Here is a 24,483-nt window from a genome sequence, read left to right on the forward strand (position 1 = left end):
ACATACATTCCAGAGCCTACCGTATCAGTAAAATTTGGGGGGAGGAGTGTCCAGGGAGCCGGGGCATGGTAAAATATCCCCTCTGTAGTAAAAGACAAGTTATTACGACCTACATCTCCCACTATAAAGAAGGGAGCACATTTCACACCTAAAAATACTGCTCTCAGCTGTCACACTGGGTGACATGAAAGGCTGCCAGTTTTGAGTGAGGCCCAAGCAGGAAAGGGTTCTATGGCACATCCATATTGTGGTAAAAGCAGGTCTGCCACTTGGGTCATCTAACGTAGCAGATCCTACGATATTAGAGGTACTGGTGGAGGGAAGAAATGCAGAAGAAATGAAAGCAAAACCACAGTATATATATTCTTTATTTTTCTCTGCTCATTTTATTGAGTAACTGTATAAAACCCACATACATTACTGGAGAAAATATTTTATTTTTCAAATACATTCTTCACTCCTCAATTATTTCTGTAATATTTTACCCTTTTTAAAAACTAAATATATATTTTAATACACTTCACCTTTTCTCAAAGACTGTGGTATAATTGTGATTATCTTTAGCAACCAAGGTCTTATTTCTAGCGATTTAAACTTGATATGGAGAAAAATGTCCTGTCAAGTCCTTTGTACCTGATTTGGTGCTGAGGTTTAACTGGTGTATTGGTTTGTTCCAGGATCCAGAGGCTACTTCAAGCTTTAAAGCAAAGTGAAACCCTTAGGCTGGCCTTGGCTGCTCGAGGCACCTCTGGATGGGATGACTGGTTTGCCCTGCACAGGACCGTTTCTCCCTGGGCTAGGCTGGAACATCTGGAACAGAGGACTGAGGTATTCACTGTGTCTAGGCTAGGCATTTGTTTGGGGTGGCAGGTGAGGAGAACCCTATTTCTTATGTCCGATTTTTATTGGTAATCATTTCTCCATAAGAATAAAGAGCAAATGGGTAGCTCCGGGTCTTTGATGATACCAATATTTTGTTCTCGGTCACCTATCTCTCAGTGATACTAAGCCCAATCACAAAGAAGACAAGGGCTGAGTTCACTGTGAACACAAGTGGTAAAAGTGACTGTGGCGACTGTGATCGAGGCTCAAACTGGGCTTTGACTCTTGGAAAAGTCTCCCAGGCTGGAGTCATTCTAAGCAGCCAGTAGAGAGCCAGAATTTGGATGTACTGTGTTTGGATCGATCCTACTTTTCTTCACTGTCCACTGACTAATTTTTTATACTCAAAAATAGTCTCCATCTCTATCACAGTATCTCTATAAAACCTAAGATCATACTCAAACTTCCCCTTCGAATGTCCGTTATGAATTCAAAATTAAATAACTAAAATAAATAATGGGTAGCTAATGAGACTTTTTTCTAGGTAGTAAAAAGATATGACCTCAGTGTTTCTTCTTAATATAATTCTGACCTCTGAAATGTGAGAAGGTTCCCATTTAGAGGGAAGGTTTGGAATCCTACATGAAAATATAACATGCATTAACAGAAAATTCTTGTATACAAAGAAAATTCAAGTGACCGTATCCTTACTGATATTAATATAACACAAAATTTCCACGAACATTTTAGCACAAAATGCAATTCATTTCTAGTTAACACAATGAAACAATTGATACTCAAATTCTAACTACTATAGCATAGACATCTGAACAAGGTTTGAATATGTACATGCGTTTCAAAGTAGAATTTGGCTATGGGCTGGTAATTTTTATTCTAATCCACAGTATTTTTGACTATTAATTTCAGTTGTTCTTAATAAGAAATTAGAAGAAAAGCTAAATTTCTGACAGATCAAAAATTAGCTAAGGGTTCTTCTTTTGTATATTCAGTTAGAAGCTATTCTAAAGCTGTTGCTTTACCTTCTTTCGTTAAATAAAAGCCTTTGGATAGTATACTCTCCTAATTACGGGAAAATATTCTAACCCTTTCTCCAAATCCTATCGCAATTGGAAGAGCCGTAATTATTATTTTTTAATGATTTCATCTATATTTTGTATTTTAGAAATGTCAGCAATATTACTTTCTGTAAAATAAAAAGGAGCATTAAAAATATTCAGCTAGTACTAGTGTCTAGATTTTGAAGACATTCCTTTATAATGAAACAAAATGTTCAGAACAACTGTCCGCAACCAACCTTTAAAAATCAGATTTAGTACCCTTTCTCGCTTTTTAAACCGACGTGGGCTTATATCAAAGTGTTCCTAGAGGGGAGGAATGATGTACCGTACTGAAAAACTGAGACCTTGTCAGAGGTCTTCTCAACCTGGTTCTGAACAATTTTAAAAGCCAACAGATCTGTACCATATGCTATTCTCAGGGTCAGGACTATGGGATGCTATGTAAAAAAAAAATCGTTTGGTATTACAAATAACAAAAGCACCTTGGAGTGGATCCAAGATAGACATGTGTTATAAATGAATTCTGCTTTATAGTAAAATACATTTAAAGTATAATTCAACATACTTACCATAAAGCATACATAAGTAAAGGTACTCCTTTGAAGCCAAAAATCTGATGCTGCTGAAGCAGAGTCCAGTTCCTACTACCATTGCTGAATGTGACTAATTTGATACCATTTCCTAAGTCCTGCGGAATCTTCTTGATCTTTTAACATCTTACGATAGTGACCTGGCACTAGTTTAGGTCTATAAAAACATAATTGTCACAAATCACACAAAAACATGATAACTAGCACACATTTCTGTACATCTTCAAAAAAAATCTTTGGATAACAACTAAATGCATAATGCTATGGGAGATCCAAAGAAACACTCTAAATGATGGATAATATTTAATGATGGCAAATGACAACTATTTTCTAAAAAGCTGTACCAATGTTAATTTTAGGTAGAACATAACATGGAATTATTTCATGAAATATAGTCTCTTTCTATGCTCTCCTGACAACACTCCCAACAGAAAACTTCCAGTCTATTTGCTGTTTCTTGGCTGATGAGACATTCATCTTTTAATTCCCTGATTGTCTTCCTCAGTGATTTTTGGAAACGTTTTTCTCGGTCTAAAACATTCCGCAGACTTTTCTTGGTATCCTCTAGCTCGCTGATCACATGATCTAATTTATGCTTAAGTTTCTTTGGACTGTCCATTACACTGTAGCTATGTTCCTAAAAACATAAACACCAAGTTATTAAACCAGAGAGACAAGTAGTTAACATAAAAGCTTATAGCTAGGCCTCAGTTGTTCTTCCATTCACAATGCTTAGATATCTTTAAGTTGGCGATACTTAGAGGTTTAAAGAACACAGGAAGGAGATGCAGGTAAAAGCAGTATTTTGGGTGCCCAGTGCCTCCCTCCTTTATCTAAGGCTAGGCGTAACATGAGGGGTACAGAATCTGTGGAGAGGAGGCGCTGCTCCTTGGGGGGGTAAGTATCTGCTATGAACATGACACCTGTAATGACCGTCCAGCTCTCATTCCCTAGGTGTGGGGCTGCTAAGTTTATGTTTTACCTACCAACAAATCTTCAATCGTTACACTTTCAACTGTTTTATTTTATATTGATGAATATTCATGTTAAAGGAGATGACAGAAAAGGAGCCGTTGAGCAGGTCCTCAGGCTGAGTGTTATATATTTAGAGAGGACTCTGCTTTGGGGTTTGTAGACAGAGAATTTAAGCCCTCTTGATATTTATTATGGCTATGCTTAAGTTTGCTGGGTATACTTTTTTTCATTTGAATATAGGGAAAGTAACACTGACATATCTTAAAAAGGCACTATAAAATAATCTTGAAAAGTTATTTAATATTAAAATTAGCAAAGAGAACTTTTGCTTGTAGCCAAGATGAAATAACAGAGACTGGATGGATTCCTATCTAAAAAACCCAACACATGGCTAAAAGGCATAAAAAAAGGTTACAAAGATAACCGACATCAGGCAAGGAAGACAGCAATCCTGGAGGGATGGGAAACTGAGAGATGAGCCCCATGGCCGACTGCCCCAGCTTACTGCCTTGGGAGAGTGTGTACGCTGCAGAGCTTGTGAGACTGAGAAGATTGTGCAGAGCGTCCAGGAAGACCAAAGTGGCTACCATTCACAGGAGAAAGTACTAGAGAGGGGAGAGAACTCTGAAGATCCTTAGAGGCTCCCCTTCTAGTATTCAGTGCACACAGGTAGGGAACTGCTCAAGGTTGAGGAAAGAATGACCAGAAAGGACCAGTGCTCTGTGTTCAGAGGGTGTGGCCACTATTCCCACTCCTGCCATATTAGAAAATTCCAGGATTCACGGGGCATTGAGTAGAGTATAGAGAAGGGTCTCGCCACAGTGGTGGAGAACAAATGGCCCTAGACAGAACACTCTTCTAGTCCTGCCTAACAAACAGAACCTGAAAGGATCAAACTGTTTCCAAATAATTTTATGGTATCCCAGAACAAAGCTCAAGAATACAGGGTACAAAAATATCCAGTATCCAGCAAAGTAAAATCCACAATGTGCAGCACACATTTATCAGGTATGCAAAGAAATAGGATGACGTGAGCCATAATGAGAAATAAACCAGTCAATGAAAACTAACCCAGAATTGCCACAAATGTTGGAATTAGCAGATAAGGGAATTAAGAAAGTTATTAAAATTGTATTCTATATATTCAGAAAATTAGGCAGAGACATGAAAGATATAAAAAAGAAACAAATAGAACATCTAGAGATAGAATCTACAATGTGGGAGCTGAAAAATACATCAGAGGGAATTAATGGCAGATTAGGGTGAAGGCTCAGCAATATGAACTATCCAGAACAGACAACAGAGAGAAAATGGAATATTGAAAAACAAAACCAGAAAAAAACGAAAAATTAGGAAAGCATCAGTGAGTGGTAGTGTGACTCACATAGCCTAATATACATGCAATCAGAATCCCTGAAGGGATGGAAAGAAACGTTGAGGTAGAATGAAATATCTGAAGAAACCTTGGCCAAAATTTGTCCTAGTTTGATGAAAACTATAAACCCACAGATAAAGAAGCTCAAAAATCCCAAGCATGAGAAATATGAAGAAAACTAAACTAAGGTACATCATAATCAAATTATTCAAGCCACTGGGAAAGAAAAATTCTTAAAAGCAAGGAAAACAAGAAACATTAGCTAGATAGAGGATAAAGATGACAGATTTTGCATTAGAAACAATGCCTGTGGGGATACAGTGGAGCAACATCTTTGAAGAACTAAAAACAAAGAATCTCCAAAACTATCAACTTAGGATTTGATACCTAATGGAAAAAATCTTTCAAAAACAGAGACTAAGTAATGATTTTTTCCCAGAAATATAAAAGCTGAAAGAATTCATCACCAGCATAGCTGCACTGTAAGAAATTGAAGTCCTTCAGACAGAATGAAACCAGAGGGAAATACAGACTTACACGAAGGACTGAAAAGCCCTGGCGACAGCCACTACATGAGTAAGGTATAAGACTTTTTTTCTTATTATTTATATCTCTTTAAAAGATAATTTATTGTTAAAACAAAAATTATAACAATGTAGTGTGGGGTTTATAGCATATGTAAAAGTGAAATGTATGATAGCAGTAACACAAAAATTGGGAGAAGGGAAATGAAAGTAGACTATTTTAAGATTCTTATAATATGTGTTAAGTGGAATAATATCACTTGGATATAGCCTTTGGTAATTTAAAGATGAATGCTATAGATTCAAAAGCAATTACTAAAATGAAACAAAAAGTTACAGCCAATGAGTCAAAAAAAGGATATAAAATGGAACCAAAAAAATTCAATTAATCCAAAAAAAGGCAGAAAAAGAAGAAAATGGGAACAAAGAACAAATGGAACAAGCAGGAGACAAATATGATGACAGATTTAATTTAATTAAACCAAACAATAGCAATAAACACATTAAGTGTAAATGGTCTGAATAACCCAAGTAAAAGTCTGAAATTATCAGTTTAGATTAAAAAAATCAAGACCCAAAAGTATAAGCTACCTAAAAAAAATGCACTTCAAACAAGCCAAACAGGTTAAAAGTAAAAGAGTGGAAAAAGATACAGACCTTCCTCCACCGATGATGGGTTTCACAAGGCCCATTTTATATAAAGTGTGGAATATCTCATGTAATTAATTGAAAACTATTACTGGAAGTGAAAAACACAATGGTTGCATGGGCACAGAATGGTTCTAAGTGTACTGATTGTTCACCCTTGTGATCGTGTGGCTGACTGGCTTGCTGCCACTGCCCAGCATCATAAAAGAGTATAGTGACACATATCACTGGCCCAGGAAAAGATGAAAATTAAAAATGTGAAATACGGTTTCTACTGAAAGCCTATTGATTTTGCACCATCGTAAAGTTAAAAATCACGAGTCGAATCACCATAAGTCGGGAATGATTACCAATATACAACACTAATGAAAAAGAAAAAAAGTGGGTATACTGCTATCAGAGAAAACAGATTTCAGAGCAAAAGAACATTACCAGGGATAAAGAAGGTCATTTCCGGGGAGGAGTGAGATGGCGGAAGAGTAGGAGACCTAAATTTCATCTGGTCCCAGGAATTCAGCTAGATAGGTATCAAACCATTCTGAACACCTACAAACTCAACAGGAGATTGAAGAAAAGAATAGCAGCAACTCTCCGAACAGAAAAGCGACCACTTTCTGGAAGGTCTCTTCTGATTTGTTTAGTGTGTATTTTTCTGAGGTCGTTGTTACCCTATTAGCATTTTGTCTCTTATTCATCTATTCTCCTCTGGACAAAATGAAAAGACAGAAAAACTCACCTCAAAAAAAAAGAACAAGAGGCAGTACCGACTGCCAGGGACCTAATCAATATGGACATTAGTAAGATATCAGAACTAGAGTTCAGAATGACAATTATAAAGATACTAGCTGGGCTTGAAAAAAGGATGGAAGATACTAGAGAAACCCTTTCTGGAGAAATAAAAGAACTAAAATCTAATCAAGTCGAAATCAAAAAGGCTATTAATGAGGTGCAATAAAAAACGGACGCTCTAACTGCTAGGATAAATGAGGCAGAAGAGAGAATTAGTGATATAGAAGACCAAATGATGGACAATAAAGAAGCTGAGAAAAAGAGATAAACAACTACTGGATCACGAAGGCAGAATTCGAGAGATAAGTGATACCATAAGATGAAACAATATCAGAATAATTGGGATCCCAGAAGAAGAAGAGAGAGAGGGGCAGAAGGTATATTGGAGCAAATTACAGCAGAGAATTTCCCTAATTTGGGGAAGGAAACAGGCATCAAAATCCAGGAGGCACAGAGAACCCCCCTCAAAATCAATAAAAATAGGTCAACACCCCGACATCTAAGAGTAAAACTTACAAGTCTCAGAGACAAAGAGAAAATCCTGAAAGCAGCTTGGGACAAGAGGTCTGTAACCTAGAAACATTAGATTGGCAACAGACCTATCCACAGAGACCTGACAGGCCAGAAAGGACTGGCATGATATATTCAGAGCACTAAACGAAAAAAAATATGAAGCCAAGAATACTATATCCAGCTGGCTGTCACTGAAAATAGAAGGAGAGATAAAAAGCTTCCAGGACAAACAAAAACTAAAAGAATTTGCAAACACCAAACCAGCCCTACAAGAAATATTGAAAGGGGTCCTCTAGGCAAAGAGACAGCCTAAAAGTAATGTAGATCAGAAAGGAACAGAGACGATATACAGAAACAGCCACCTTACAGGCAGTACAATGGCACTAAATTCATGTCTTTCAATAGTTACCCTGGATGTAAATGGGCTAAATGCCCCAATCAAAAGACACAGGGTATCAGATTGGATAAAAAAAACAAGACCCATCGATATGCTGCCTGCAAGAGACTCATTTTAGACCCAAAGACACCTCCAGATTGAAAGTGAGGGGGTGGAAAACCATTTACCACGCTAATGGACATCAAAAGAAAGCTGGGGTGGCAATCCTTATATCAGACAAATTAGATTTTAAACCAAAGACTATAATAAGAGATGAGGAAGGACACTATATCCTACTTATAGGGTCTATCCAACAAGAAGATCTAATAATTGTAAATATCTATGCCCCTAAATGGGAGCAGCCAATTATAAAAGCCAATTAATAACAAAATCAAAGAAACACATCGACAACAATACAATAATAATAGGGGACTTTAACACCCCCTTCACTGAAATGGACAGATCATCTAAGCAAAAGATCAATAAGGAAATAAAGGCTTTAAATGACACACTGGACCAAATGGACTTCACAGATATATTCGAACATTCCATCCCAAAGCAACAGAATACACATTCTCTAGTGCGCATGGAACATTCTCCAGAACAGATCACATCCTAGGTCACAAATCAGGTCTCAATCAGTACCAAAAGACTGGGATCATTCCCTGCATTTTTTTGGACCACAATGCTTTGAAACTAGAACTCAATCACAAGAGGAAAATTGGAAAGAACTCAAATACACGGAGGTGAAAGAGCATCCTACTAAAGAATGAATGGGTCAACCAGGAAATTAAAGAAGAATTTAAAAAATTCATGGAAACCAATGAAAATGAAAACACAAGTGTTCAAAATCTTTGGGATGCAGCAAAGGCGGTCCTAAGAGGAAAGTATATAGCAATACAAGCCTTTCTCAAGAAACAAGAAAGGTCTCAAATACACAACCTAACCCTAACCTAAAGGAGCTGGAGAGAGAACAGCAAATAAAGCCTAAACCCAGCAGGAGAAGAGAAATAGTAAAGATCAGAGCAGAAATCAATGAAATAGAAACCAAAAGAACAGTAGAACAGATCAACGAAACTAGGAGCTGGTTCTTTGAAAGAATTAAGAAGATTGATAAACCCCTGGCCAGACTTACCAAAAAGAAAAGAGAAATGACCCAAATAAATAAAATCATGAATGAAAGAGGAAGGATCACAACAAGAACATATTATGAGCAACTATATGCCAGCAAATTAGATAATCTGGAAGAAATGGATGCATTCCTAGAGATGTATAAACTACCAAAACTGAACCAGGAAGAAATAGAAAACCTGAACAGACCTATAACCACTAAGGAAATTGAAGCAGTCATCAAAAATCTCCCAACAAACAAGAGCCCAGGCCCATATGGCTTCCCAGGGGAATTCTACCAAACATTTAAAGAAAAATTAATACTTATTCTTCTGAAGCTGTTTTGAAGAATAGAAATGGAAGGAAAACTTCCAAACTCATTTTATGAGGCCACCATTACCTTGATCCCCAAAACCAGACAAAGACCCCATCAAAAAGGAGAACTACAAATATCCCTGATGAACATGGATGCAAAAATTCTCACCAAAATACTAGCCAATAGGATCCAACAGTACATTAAAAGGATTTTTTACCATGACCAAGTGGTATTTATTCCTGGGCTGCAAGATTGGTTCAACATCTGCAAATCAGTCAATGTGATACAATACATTAATAAAAGAAAGAACAAGAACCATATGATCCTCTCTAGAGATGCAGAAAAAGCATTTGACAAAGTACAGCATCCTTTCTTGATCAAAACTCTTCAGAGTATAGGCATAGAGGGTACATACCTCAATATCATAAAAGCCATCTATGAAAAACCCACAGCGAATATCATTCTCAATGGGGAAAAACTGAGAGCTTTCCCCCTAAGGTCAGGAACACGGCAGGGATGTCCACTATCACCACTGCTATTCAACATAGTATTAGAAGTCCTAGCCACAGCAATCAGACAACAAAAAGAAAAGGCATCCGAATCAGCAAAGAAGTCAAACTCTCACTCTTTTCAGATGGTATGATACTTTATGTGAAAAACCCAAAAGACTCCACCCCAAAACTGCTAGAACTCATACAGGAATCCAGTAAAGTGGCAGGATATAAAATCAATGCACAGAAATCAGTTGCATTTCTATACCAAGACAGAAGAAAGAAATTAAGGAGTCGATCCCATTTACAACTGCACCCAAAACCATAAGATACCTAGGAATAAATCTAACCAAAGAGGCAAAGAATCTGTACTCAGAAAACTAAAATACTCATGAAAGAAATTGAGGAAAACACAAAGAAATGGAAACACGTTCCATGCTCATGGATTGGAAGAACAAATATTGTGAAGATGTCACTGCTACCTAGAGCAATCTACACATTTAATGCAATCCCTATCAAAATACCATCCACTTTTTTCAAAGAAATGGAACAAATAATCCTAAAATTTGTATGGAACCAGAAAAGACCCCGAATAGCCAGAGGGATGTTGAAAAAGAAAAGCAAAGCCAGCGGCATCACAATTCCGGACCTCAAGCCCTATTACAAAATTGTAATCATCAAGACAGTATGGTACTGGCACAAAAACAGACACATAGATCAGTGGAACAGAAGAGAGCCCAGAAATGGACCTCAACTCTATGGTCAACTAATCTTCAACAAAGCAGGAAAGAATGTCCAATGGAAAAAAGACAGTCTCTGCAACAAATGGTGTTGGGAAAATTGGATAGCCACATGCAGAAGAATGAAACTGGACCATTTCCTTACACCACACACAAAAATAGATTCAAAATGGATGAAAGACCTAAATGTGAGACAGGAGTTCATCAAAATCCTGGAGAAGAACACAGGCAGCACCTCTTCGACCTCAGCCGCAGCAACTTCTTCCTAGAAACATCGCCAAAGGCAAGGGAAACAAAGGCAAAAATGAACTATTGGGACTTCATCAAGATAAAAAGCTTTTGCACAGCAAAGGCAACAGTCAACAAAACCAAAAGACAACAGACAAAGTGGGAGAAGATATTTGCAAATGACATATCAGATAAGTTCTTTATAGATTTTGGATACTAGCCCTTTAACAAACTCAACACCCAAAGAACAAATAATCCAATCAAGAAATGGACAGAAGACACGAACAGACATTTTTCCAAAGATGACATCCAAATGGCCAACAGACATGAAAAAGTGCTCAACATCGCTTGGCATCAGGGAAATCCAAATCAAAACCTTAATGATACCACCTCACACCAGTCAGAATGGCTAAAATTAACAAGCCAGGAAACGACAGATGTTGGGTAGGTTGCCAAGAAAGGGGAACCCTCCTACACTGTTGGTGGGAATGCAAGCTGGTGCAGCCACTCTAGAAAACAGTATGGAGCTTCCTCAAAAAGTTGAAAATAGAGCTACCGTGCAACCCTGCAATTGCACTCCTGGGTATTTACCCCAAAGATACAAATGTAGTGATCCGAAGGGGTACGTGCACCCCAATGTTACAGCAGCAATGTCCACAATAACCAAACTATGGATAGAGCCAAGATGTCCATCAACAGATGAATGGATAAAGAAGATGTGGTGTATACACACACACACACACACAGACACACACACACACACACACACAGGAATATTACGCAGCTATCATAAAAACCAAAATCTTGCCATTTGCAACGATGTGTATGGAAGTAGATGGTATTATGCTAAGTGAAATAAGTCAATCAGAAAAAGACAAGTATCATATGATCTCACTGATATGAGGCATTCTTAATCTCAGGAAACAAACTGAGGGTTGCTGGAGTGGTGGGGGGTGGGAGGGATAGGGTGGCTGGGTGATAGACATTGGGGAGGGTATGTGCTATGGTGAGTGCTGGGAATTGTGTAAGACTGATTAATCACAGACCTGTACCTCTGAAAGAAATAATACATTATATATTTAAAAAAAAAAAGAAGATAGTAGGAAGGGAAAAATGAAGGGAGGAGAAATCGGAGGGGGAGACGAACCATGAGAGATTATGGACTCTGAGAAAAAAACTGAGGGTTCTAGAGGGGAGGGGGGTGGGGGGATGGGTTAGCCTGGTGATGGGTATTAAAGAGGGCACGTATTGAATAGAGCACTGGGTGTTATACACAAACAATGAATCATGGAACCCTACATCAGAAACTAATGATGTATGGTGATTAACATAACATAATAAAATTAAATTTAAAAAAAGGCCATTTCTTAATAATAATAGGGTTAAATTATCAAGACATAACAATCCTAAATATTTAGTATCCAATAACAGTGGTGTAAAACATAACAAGTAAAAACTGACAACTTCAAGGAGAATTAGAAGATTACCAGAAGATTAAATTCCTCTCTCAATAATAGAGCAAGCAGACAGAAGTTTAGTAAGGATGAAAACCTGAACAACACTATAAACAATTTGACTTAATGGATATTTCTAAAACATTCTAGCCAACATCAGCAGAATGTACAATCTTTGCAAATGCACACAGAACATTTGCCAAGATATCCATATTCTAGACTCTAAGTCTCAATAAATTTAAAAATATTTCACGCCATACAACCTATATTCTCTGACTACAATAGAATTAAAGTAGAAATTAATAGAAAGATAACTGGAAAATTCCCCAATATTGGAAACTACATGGCACACACTTCCAAATAATTCATGGGTCAAAGAACAAATCCAAATGGAATTTGGAAATATCCTGAACTAAATGAAAATGAAAACATTTATGGAGGGTTGCTAAAGCAATACTTAGGAAGAAATTAATATCACTAAATGCCTATATTGGAAAGGAAGAAGCCTCAAGTCAATGACCTTAGCTTTCATTTTAAGAAACTAGAAAAAGATGAGCAAATTTTACTGAAGTAGAAAAAATAATAAAGATGAAGAGAAATCAGTCAAGTAGAAAACAAAAACAAAAAAGCAAAGAAAATCAATGAGATCTGGTTCTTTGACAAGATCAATAAAATTGAGAAATCTCTAGGCAGACTGATCAGCAATAAAAGAGAACAGAAACAAACTGCCAATATTAGAAATGGGAGAGATAATATCACTACAGATTCTATATATGTTAAAAGGATAATAAGCAAATATTATGAACAATTTTAAACTAATAAACTTGACAACTGAGATAAAATGGACAAATCCCTTGGAAGATACAAGCTACCAAAAAACTTTTCCCACCACAGGCTCAGATAGTTTTACTGGGGTATTCTATCAAATACTTATGGAAGAAATAATAACGAATCTATACAAACTCTTCCAGAAAATCAAAAAAGGAGGCAATATTTTCGAACTTATTCATTGAGGTCAGCATTATTTTGATTCTAAAACCAGACAAAGACATTACAAAGAAAGAAAACTACAGGCCAATATCCTGACTGAACATACAAGGAAAGATTCTAAACAAAATTTTAACAAATCTAATCCAACAATATATAAAAGTGATAATACACCATGAGGTAGAGTTTATTATGAGGCTGGTTTAATATTCAAACATCAATTGATATAACTAATCATATTAACAAACTACAAAAGAAAACCACATGATCTCAATAGATACAGAAAAAGCATTTGACAAAACTAACATTCACTTCTGATAAAAACTCTCACCAAACTAGGAAGAGAAAGACACTTCCTTAACCTGATAAAAGGCATTTATGAAGAACCTGCAGTTCAAATCAATATCTAGTGGTGAAAGAATGAATGCCTGCTTTTTAAAATCAGGAACAAAGCCTGATTTTAGGAGAAAGCCTGGAGATCAGCTCTAAATATTTCTATTCAGCATAGCCCTGGAAGTTCAAAGCAGTACAATAAAGCAAGAAAAAGAAATAAAAGGCCTCGTATTGGAAGGGAAGAATTAAAACTGTCTTTAAAGACAGACAATATGATTATGTATAAAGTCTATTGGCTATAATTATATGTGAGTTTTGCATTTATAATTATATGTGAGTTTTGCAAGTTTGCCAAATAAAAGATCAGCATACAATAATCGACTTCCATATAGTATCAGCAAAAACAAAACAAAACAACACCATTTACAATAGCATCCAACCACATACAATACTTAGGGATAAATCTGACAAAGTGAAAGACTGGTATGTTGAAAACTACAGAATGTTGCTGAGAGAAGTTAAAAACATAAATAAATGTAGAGATACAATTGAGTTCAAAGGTTCAAAGACTTAAAATAGTTTCATTAAGATGTCAATTCTTCCCAAATGGACTCTGTAGATTCAACACAATCCCAGTTAAAATTCCAGCAGGAATTTTTGTAGGAATCCTATAAAGTGATTCTAAAATTCACATGAAAATGCAAAAGATCTAGAATATTCAAAACAACCTTGAAAAGTAACAAAGTTGGAAGACAAACACTGCCTGATTTCAAGAATTATTATAAAGGTAAAAAAAAAAAAGAAAAAAGAATTATTATAAAGGTATAGTAATCAAGAAAGTAAAGCAGATCTGGATTTTAGGTATGGCTCTAACATGAATATGCAATGAGATGAATAATAACGCAAACTTGAAAACTCTGTATGTGTTTAAGAAAATCTAAAGAGGTAACTATATTTTTTATTAGATATTTTCATGTAGAAGATACAGTACCTAAAGGGAGGAATTAATTATTGCATTTTTCTTGGTAAATATATGTGTGTGAAAGCATTCTTTCAACTAAATATGTAACCAAAGGATTAACTACTTCTATATTATTATTGCATATATAAAAATTATAATGGTCCTGGGAAGCAATATTATTTTTGGACATGATATCTGTATCTGTATCTCAAACACCTAAACCTCTACTCTAATCCTAATGGAGAGGACATATTATCTTAAAAACATCAGCATTAGGTCAGTAAGTAATTTTACTTACAAAAATGAACTGGGACTGGAATTCTTCAGTATATGAGGAAGCACCAACAAGCTGGTGATTGTGGTTTGTGACTGGAAGGGTTTTGAGGGCGAAGTTTTTTCTACAATGAAGTTTTTCTCTTTTCCCCTGTTAAGAAGAGTTAATAACAATCATTGTAGATACTTCTGTCCTTTTTAAAATTTTTATTCCTTCTTAAATTTGTGTAGTGGAACACAGTATTTCTTTTCATGGAAACTGCTTGAAAAACTCAGTAAATTTTAAATTCCTTTGAGATTATTTTTTTAATACAAACTAGTATTTATTAAAAAATAATTTGCCATTCATACAATCCTCCAAATAACCTAGATATCCCCTTTCCCCATCCCCAGCCCCAGGTCAAGAGAGGCCACCATAGAGAGGCAGATTTGGTCTGAAGTGCTTACATCCACTCTCAAATTTTATTTTAAATTGTTTTCTGGTGGTATGCACTCAGCTTGTAAAAGAGACAGCATTCATATTAAATATTAATTAAATTAAAAAATTAAAAAAAATTAAATATGAAATTGGCTGTCATGTTTGCTTTAAGGATGTTTTTGAGGTCTTGTCCACTACATTAGGCAATGCCTCCTTTAAGAAGCCTCAAGAGAAACATTCTTTTCATAGCTATTGCTGAAAAATGCTTTGCTTCTCCTTAACAGAGAGCATGAGTTTTAAGAAAATGTATTGACTGTGCAATCCAGGTAACCCAATGTATTATATTCTTTTTATTGGCTGCTAGGAAACTAGAGCTGATGTTCCAGCATATGAACTAGTATGTATTATATGGTATTCTGTAGTGTATAGACCAATATTGCCTTTTTTTATATATAAAATCTTTTTACAGGAAATATTGGTCCACATATAACATAGAACAACAGTACGAGTTTAATCTCAGATTAGTTTAAAGGAACTTCCTGAAAATAACTCTAAAGTTCATCTAGAAACACAAATTTTCCTAAAAAAAATAAGAGTGCTACTGAGAAAGAATATGTCCTACCACTTATTAAAGATGTATTACTCAATAACAATAGATAATAGAATGTGCTACCCTCTTAAAGATGAGACAGGAAAATCTAGAAATAGATCAAGTGGATAAAAGGCTTTAGGAAAAAAAATGGCAGTCTAAATAAGTGGAGAAAGGCTGGGGAGCCTGGGTGGCTCAGTTGGTTAAGCATATGACTTTTGGTTTCAGGTTAGGTCATGATCTCAGGGTTTTGAGATCAAGCCCTGCCTCTGGCTCTGTGCTCAGTGGAGAGCCTGCTTCTCTCTCTCTCTGCCCCTCCCCCCACCTCGGACGCACATGCGCATGTGCCTTCTCTCTCTCTCTCTCTCTCTCAAATAAAATCTTAAAGAAAAATAAGTGAAGAAAGGCTATAGGGGCGCCTGGGTAGCTCAGTCAGTTAAGCCTTGGCTCAGATCATGATCTCAGGGTCCTGGGATCTAGTCCTGCGTTGGGCTCTGCTTGGCAGGGAGTCCACTTCTCCCTCTCTCTCTCTCTGTGCTCTCCCTCTTGCTGTCTCTCAAATAAATAAAATCTTAAAAAAAATACTTAAAAAAAAGAAAGGCTATAAATCATGTAAAAATGAATTAAGAAAAAGTTATATTCTTAATATGCAATAAATCATGTTGAAATTTTAGCACTAAAAATTTATGTAAAAATGAAAATACTTAGGAAGTAGAAAAAATAGGGAATATTTATATTATCTTAAGGTGGGGAAGGCTAAAGGCAGATAATTCAATAGAAAATATAGAATTGACTATTTAAAAGAGACATCTGAATTTCAAACAAAACAGAAAACTGAAACCAACCTGATAATTAGTACTAAAAACAACAAAAAGTAATTGCAACACAGATGTCAGTTAAATAATCCGTATCTTCAATATGTAGTGTTTTTACATGTAGTTTAGAAAAAGATGAAGACAGAAAAGGACCTCAATAACTCACAAAAGAAAAAATATAAATGTCTAATAAATGCATAAAAAATGTAAGACCAATATTAAAAAATAAATTAAAAATAAAATGCCATTTTTGCCTATCAATTTTAACAAAGGTTAAAAACACAACTTACTCTGAGGACTAGGGTGGATGGATACTTTCATGCAAAGGTAATAGGGGAGTAGATTGATATAAGCTTTCTGGTGGGCCTTTGGGGATCTGTATCAAAAGCAAAGACTTGAAAAATATGTGTAATCTTTGATGCAACAATTTTATTTCCAGGAATTTAGTTTGAGACAATAAGGATATGTACAAAGATTCGGCTAGAATAATGTTCATCACAGCACTGTTTAAAATAGTGAGTGATGATAACCTATATATAATAGTAATTGGTTACATAAACTGTTGTTCCTACATAAAATCAATTGCTACATGGTCACTAAATATGTTTCATAAAACTGATACCACCAGGTACTGATGAGGATATGGAACCAGAGGAACATTTATATGTGGATGGTGAGACTACAAATTGGCAAAACCACTTTGGAAAACGATGGCAATATCTACTCGAGCTGAACATACACAACACTAGGACCAAGCAGTTCCACTTCAGAAGTTTCATTTCAGCAGAAATGTGAACCTATGTGCACCCAAAGGCACATGGACAAAAACACTCATAGTTGCATCATTCATAATAGACCTGAAGTGAAAACAACCCAAATGTTTATCAACAGTAGAAAGGCAAAATTATAGTTTATTTAGATAATAGAATACTATATTGCAAAGAAAGTAAATGAACTATTATCACCTACTACAACACTGGGTGCCTGGGTGGCTCAGTTGGTTAAGCGTCTGCCTTCCACTCAGGTCATGATCCCAGGTCCCAGAATTGAGTCCTGCATTGGGCTTCCTGCTCAGCGGGGAGCCTGCTTCTCCCTCTGACCCTGCTCCCTCTTGTGTTCTCTCAAATAAATAAAATCTTGAAAAAAAAAATGGGCAAATCACACATACAAAATGTTGAGCTAAAGAAGAGTACATACTGACTTGATTTGTATGAGAGACAGTGAAAAAAGTCAGGATAGTATTTACCTTTGGGAGTAGAGCATGAAGGAGGCTTCTGGGGTGCTGGTAGTATTTTATATCTTGGTTTAAAGGGAGTTAATTCACTTTATGACAATTTATTGGTAGGTACACTTGGGATGTGTGCACCCTCCCATATGTATATTTTAGTATAAAGTTTAGTTTAAAAAATTGATGTCTATATAGGGTTCTCTTAAAAATCTTATCTGTAGATCTGCAACACAGTTGTGTGGGATGCTTGTTAGTGTGCAGCTTTCTGGACTCTAGCCCAAACTTAGTGAATCCAATTCTCTGCGGCACAGGATTCTCCATTTTATTTTATTTTATTTTTTAAAAAGATTTATTTTAGAGAGAGTGAGCAGGGAGAGGGGCAGAGGGAGAGAATCTTCTAAACTCCCTGCTGAGCATGGAGCCCTACGCAGGGCTTCATCTCATGACCTAGAGATCATGACCTGAGCCAAACCAGGAGTAGGTTGCTCAACCGACTGAGTCACCCAGATATCCTGGATTCTCCATTTTAAACAAGCTCCTTGGATAATTCTTATATAGACTAAAGTTTGAAAGCCATTGTTATCGAAAAACATTTAAAATCGTGGAAAGGAGTAGTTAACAGTGGACTCTGGAGCCAAAATGACTGGGTTCAAATTCAGCCTCCACCATTTAATAGCTGTGCCACCCTGGGGAAGGTATTCCAGCTCTCTGGACCTAAGTTTCCTCAAGTAGTAAAATGGGAGTAATAATAGTATTTATTTCACATGGTTGTTAAGAAGACTAAATGAGTTTCCATATAAGGTGCTTAGAATAGTGCCTGGCACACAGTAAACAATATATAAATGTTGAGATGAGAGCGCGCGCGCGAGAGAGGGGGAGAGATGTGGAAGCAAATTAAGAAAGGATATACAGGGGCGCCTGGGTGGCTCAGTCGTTAGGCGTCTGCCTTCGGCTCAGGTCATGATCCCGGGGTACTGGGATCGAGCCCCGCATCGGGCTCCCTGCTCTGTGGGAAGCCTGCTTCTCCCTCTCCCACTCCCCCTGCTTGTGTTCCCTCTCTCACTGTCTCTCTCTGTCAAATAAATAAAATCTTTAAAAAAAAAAAAGAAAGGATATACAGTTGATCAGGCCCTGAACAATGCAGGGTTAAAGGCACCAACTCCCCTGCACAGTTGAAAATCGTGTATAATTTTTGACTCTCCCAAAACTTAACTACCTATTGTTTGTAGACTGGAAGCTTTACTGACAACACAAATAGTTGATTAACACATATTTTGTGTATGTATTCTATACGTATTCTTATAATAAAGTAAACTAGAGAAAATGTTATTAAAATCCTAAGGAAGAAAAAATGTTTATAGTACCTATACTGTTATTTATTGAAAAAAATCTGTGTATAAGGGGACCCATGCATTCAAACTCTGTTGTTGAAGGTTCAAATCTACAGTGTACTTATATTTTTGTAAGAATATTTAGAGATGAATTTATACACAAACATACACAAATGACTGGGAAGATACACACTGAAGTGTTAAAAGTATTATCTTTGGATGTGATTATTGTTAATTTTTTATATATATATATTTTAAAAGATTTTATTTATTTATTTGACAGAGAGATACATAGCGAGAGAGGGAACACAAGCAGGGGGCGTGGGAGAGGGAGAAGCGATACAGGGCTCGATCCCAGGACCCTGGGATCATGACCTGAGTCAAAGGCAGATGCTTAATGACTGAGCCACCCAGGCGCCCCACCTTTTTTTTTTTTAACAGTAGGCTCCATGCCCAATATGCGGCTTGAACACAGGACCCTGAGATTTAAGAGTCACATGCTCTACCAACTAAGCCAGCTAGGTGCCCCTGATGATTGTTAGTTTTTATTTTCTTTTTGTTTACATCATCTAATTTCCTACAATGAAAAACTTCTTTTGTTACAAGGATATAAATAGTTTTTGAAAGTTAGTAACTTATGATTTAATTATGCCCACATTTCTTAAGGTTCTCAACATTAAAGCTAGATGACACTTGCTATAAGGGAAGAAAAACCTTCACAACAAATTGCACAAGATATTGTACATTTATTAATATGGGAGAGAGTGAGGCAGTCTCTACTTGATCACTCAGGCATTGGAATATGACCAAGTAAAGACAGTGGTATAGTGGCCAAGACCATATAGGAGCAGGTACACTTGTGGATTACAGATCTTCCTTGACTTATGATGGGGTTATGTAAATTTAAAGTACTGTAAGTTGAAAAAGCATTTGATATACCTAACCTACCGAACATAATAGTTAGCCTAGCCTACCGTAAACATGCTCAGAACACTTACATTAGCCTACAGTTGAGCAAAGTTATCTAACACAAAGCCGCTTTTATTTTTTATTTTGTTTTTATTTTTTTAGAGAGGAAGCAAGAGTGAGAGCAAGGAGGGGAGGGGCAGAGGGAGAGGGAGGGGGGAGAATCTCAAGCAGGCTCCACGCCCAGCATGGAGTCCAACACATGGCTCGATTTCACAACCCTGAGATCATGACCTGAGCAGAAGTCAAGAGTTGGGTGGGGGGGGAATCGGAGGGGGAGACGAACCATGAGAGACTATGGACTCCGAGAAACAAACTGAGGGTTTTAGAGGGGAGGGGGGTGGGGGGATGGGTTAGCCCGGTGATGGGTATTAAGGAGGGCACATATTGCATGGAGCACCGGGTGTTATACACAAACAATGAATCGTGGAACACTACTAATCATAAACTAATGATGTACTATATGGTGACTAACATAACCACAAAATAAATTTAAAAAAAATATGCATATAATTGACATAAAACATTGTATAAGTTTAAGGAGTACAGTGTGATGATTTGACATGTTTATATTGTAAATGATTTGATTACCATAATAAACTCAGCTAACACATAAAAAAAAAAAGAAAAAAAAAATCAAGAGTTGGACGCTTAACCAACTGAGCCCCTAGGTACCCCAAGCCTATTTTATAATGAAGTATTGATATCTCATGTGATTTACTGAATATTGTACTGAAACTGAAAAAGACTGGTTGTATGGGTGCAGAATAGTTGTTAGTGTATTGGTTGTTTATCCTCATGACCACATGGCTGCAGCTCATTCCCATTGCCTAGCATTCCAGGAGTATGGTATTGCATACTGCGTATCACTGGCCCAGAAAAAGATGAAAATTAAAAATTCAAAGTATGGTTTCTATTGAATGCATATTGCTTTCGCACCATCATAAAGTTGAAAAGTCGTAAGTCAAAGACCTTCTATACTTCCCTTGTTTTCAGCTGTTGGGAAGGAGGTACCTTTCAATGGAGGTTCATTATTGTGTTCTGGGAACCCACAGGCTCTCCCTGAATTTTCTACACTGGAATCAGTTACTCTATGGTTTCTAGAAACACTTTACCATATATTAAGAGAGATACTAAAGGCAAGGCAGTCAATCTATAACACTAATACCACTGAGAAAAAACACAAAATTCAATTAGATTTTACTTATACAATCCTTTTATTTTCTTTTTCTTACCTTTTCTCTCCTTTCATTCTCCTGTTCTCATCTCTTTTGCTTTTCTTCCTTTTAGTTCTACCTAGCCTTTAAGCTTGAATGTATGTAGCTCTAAAAGTATACTTTGGTCCTGTTAGTGGCTCTGCTCTTCACTTTTGCTCCAGTATGAGGACTGGCAACTTGGAACTTCAGTTCAACCCTCTTATTTTCCTCCATTGTTTAGATACAAATCCTGAGTTATGTTAACTCCTAAAGTCAGTCTCCTTCAACAAATCTTAGTAACATACATATATTTCTGAGTGGCTACTGGTAAAATACTCCTACTACATATTATGAAAGCTGAAGCAGTAGCTTACAAATATAAAAACTCAAAAAATGGACTTTAGAGGAATAAGCAAACAATAAAATGTTAGCCTGAGTGGTAAAGGTTCTTCAACAGTACCATAAAAAATGAGTAATGATGGTGTCTCATCATTGAGACAGTGTCTCATAAACAATACAGTGTCTCATAAACAAACCTGTAAGTGAGATGGGGAATCAAAGATAGAAGGTATGACTCCAGGTTTCAGTTTAATATTTGGAGCACTTCTGTCAAAATCTGTCTTCTTAAAGTGCCTTGAACACAACACGTCTCCTTTTTTAGGCTCCCAAATGCCTGCGGCATTCACATCAAGTCTTTTCATTGCTAATACCCATTTTCTTTTGACGTTTTCATCTGTGGGGAATCTAGAAAAAAAATACAAAAAGTATTTTAAAATTGAACACTATTGATAGATACTTGAATTAAGGCTGGACTAAACTGGTTCATTGATGAGTTTGTTATTACTCTTGGGAAATGGAATATTCAGGAAGCCATAACGAAGCATGCTTTCAGAACTTTCAGTTTTAATAGATTTTTCTACCAATCATGCTGCAGAAATACGGCCCTCATTTCAATTTTCTTCATTATAAAGAAGAAAAGTTTCAGTGGATATGTCAACCTTATAGGAAGACCCACAACTGGAGGTTTTTCTTCATCTATAGGTGATAATATCACTTTGGCCTTTTCCTACATGAAATGATATCCAGAATTTATCCCAGATGAATAAAGTACCTTGTACTTTCATTCTTCTGTCAGCATCAGAAAGTTGTTTAGTACAGCATTTAATACACAACAGGCCTATAAATGCTTAGTGAATGAGGCAAAGAACTACTGCAGAGTTTGACGTTCTAGAGATAAGAACTATTTTATTGTTAGTTAAATAATAACTAACTAATTTGAAGTGACAGTGATAATTTACATTTTTATAATTTAGTTTAAAAGTTTAAGATACCTGCCAAGGTATCAGAGGCTAGTAAACAAAAATATCCAGCTCATTTTTGCTAATATCATTACTTTGCATTTTAACATACCTTCGAAGAAATTCAGTTTTGTTTACATGGAGTTTACAATCTGAAGCAAGAAAGGATCTTTGCCCAAATATGTCCTGTCCTTTCCATTTAGAAATAGATCAAACTTATGTTGGAGAGAAAAAAATAGGAATTACAAGCTTTGAAGCTGTAATTCAATAACCGTATCTTTTCAATTTTCCAAGCTGATTCAAATCTTTTTTGGAAAAGGTAGGGTACACATACTCATTTTTTATTTTCTCATACCTAGCAAAGTAGTTAGCAGAGCCTTCTCTAGCACGTAGCACAGTGCCTGGCGCAAAGGCAGCAAAACAAACCTTTAGCAAATGAATAATTGTTAAATCTTAGTACTCCTTTCCTTTGCTGTCAGAAGAATGGCCAAAATAGAAAATTTGGAACATCCTGATTTATTGGTAATACTGCTAAAGAACCCTTGGTCTGAGCTTGTAATTCCTATTTTTTTCTCTCCAACATAAGTTTGATCTATTTCTAAATGGAAAGGACAGGACATATTTGGGCAAAGATCCTTTCTTGCTTCAGATTGTAAACTCCATGTAAACAAAACTGAATTTCTTCGAAGGTATGTTAAAATGCAAAGTAATGATATTAGCAAAAAATGAGCTGCATATTTTTGTTTACTAGCCTCTGATACCTTGGCAGGTATCTTAAACTTTTAAACTAAATTATAAAAATGTAAATTATCACTGTCACTTCAAATTTAGCTAAGAAAGCTATTTACAGATTTGGGAACTAAAGATCAAAACTGAAGATTTAAGTGGAACCGTCTTTGGCTTTTTGTAAGTCAGAAGTACTTGGCTTAACTACAGCAAAATCTTACACGTGAAATGTCAGTCCTTTTAACTTGGAATTTGGCAAACAGCGGGAAGCACATCCAATGGCCGAGCAACATTTCACCATGATTTTAGCAACTCATAACAGAACTGAAAGAAAATTAAAACGATAAGAATTAGTAACTTCAAAGCTAAGGGCAACATATTTACTTTTCCCAGCATGTTTTAGGTACTGTGAAATCATGCTGGAAAGCCAAAGGCAAATATTTTCTTCAACACTGGCAGCTTTAAAAAATTTTCCAGGGGCTTGGCTCTTTATAAGGCAAATCGTATTTCACTACGCACTCGGAGGTGTCTGAGTCAACCCCGCAGTCTTGTAGATTTCTCTTCCGCGGCTTCTTACAGTCACCGTGCCACAAGGCCTTTGCATACTAACTTCTACTCATCTTTTAGCTACGTGTTGCTTCCCCAGGGAAACCTTCCTTGACACCCAGATTCAATCAGATCCCATCTAGCATTAGCTCTCAAAGAACACACATTTCTACCTAGCGCTTCTCAAAGTTGTAATCTTATTTCAGTGATTCTCTGATTAATGTCTTTCTCCCTTACTAGTGCGGGAGTTCCAAGAGGGCATGGTGGGGCGTGTGTTTTTTCTCAATTCTGTCCCCATGCTTAACTGGTGACTGGCACGTAGGAAACGTCAATGCATATTTTGAAGGAATGAAGAACGAGTAAAAGCAGCAGCTCGAACGGTCGGCGAGGACCCTGGCACCTAGCAGCCGCAAAAGCAACGCTCGCAGGTACCCGGCTCAGAGCCCAGGGGCCCGCGGAACTCCGCCCCTTTCTCGAGGCTCCGGGCCGCCGCAGGGAGAAAGGGAGGGGCCGCCCTGTCAGAGGTGCGGATGCGGCCGGAGAGCGTCCCTTCCTCGGGGGGGGGGGGGCACCGGGCGTCTCCGCGCCGCTACGGTCCACCTCGCCCCGAACCACGCCCAGAGTTTGGGCTAGTAGCAATGGGGTGGGGGGAAGAAGAAGCAATCTAAGAGTTATTACCGTTAGCAGCGAAGTCAGTGACTAACGTCGAAGACAGAGATTGCGTTTCCCTTCACTTCCGCCCCGTAGCCCCGGGAACCGGAAATCCGGCTGCCCCGGGTCACGTGC

The 24,483-nt window shown here is 36.9% G+C and overlaps 1 protein-coding gene across 2 annotated transcripts; it reads right to left on the reverse strand.

Moving 5' to 3' along the window:
• Positions 1–287: 287 nt before the first annotated feature.
• THAP6 (THAP domain containing 6) lies at positions 288–24,449 on the reverse strand. 2 transcript variants are annotated; one of them, XM_028100756.2, is made up of 5 exons: positions 24,376–24,449; positions 23,373–23,475; positions 21,664–21,871; positions 14,610–14,735; positions 288–3,128 (listed from the first exon to the last, which is right to left on the reverse strand). In XM_028100756.2, exons 2-5 carry the CDS (start codon positions 23,450–23,452, stop codon positions 2,874–2,876), a joined length of 669 nt encoding a protein of 222 aa, XP_027956557.1. In that variant the 5' UTR covers positions 23,453–23,475; positions 24,376–24,449; the 3' UTR covers positions 288–2,873. The 2 variants fall into 2 exon arrangements, with proteins under 2 accessions (XP_027956557.1, XP_027956558.1); XM_028100757.2 differs by lacking the exon at positions 23,373–23,475 and having other exon boundaries at positions 24,376–24,430.
• Positions 24,450–24,483: the final 34 nt, after the last annotated feature.

The sequence above is a fragment of the Eumetopias jubatus genome, unplaced genomic scaffold (assembly GCF_037043125.1).
Source record: "Eumetopias jubatus isolate StellerSeaLion01/CBP00866 unplaced genomic scaffold, mEumJub1_p1.0 scaffold_2, whole genome shotgun sequence".
Classification (NCBI taxonomy): Eukaryota; Metazoa; Chordata; class Mammalia; order Carnivora; family Otariidae; genus Eumetopias; species Eumetopias jubatus.

Bases quoted from the DNA above. Each gene is read 5' to 3' on its own strand.
- THAP6 (XM_028100756.2), bottom strand. From the start codon at position 23,452: ATGGTGAAATGTTGCTCGGCCATTGGATGTGCTTCCCGCTGTTTGCCA. The intron at 21,872-23,372 runs GTAAGATTTTGC...TTTTTTTTCTAG, and splicing joins AAAGGACTGACATTTCACGT to ATTCCCCACAGATGAAAACG. The intron at 3,129-14,609 runs GTAAGTAAAATT...TTATGTTTTTAG, and splicing joins TCCAGTCCCAGTTCATTTTT to GAACATAGCTACAGTGTAAT.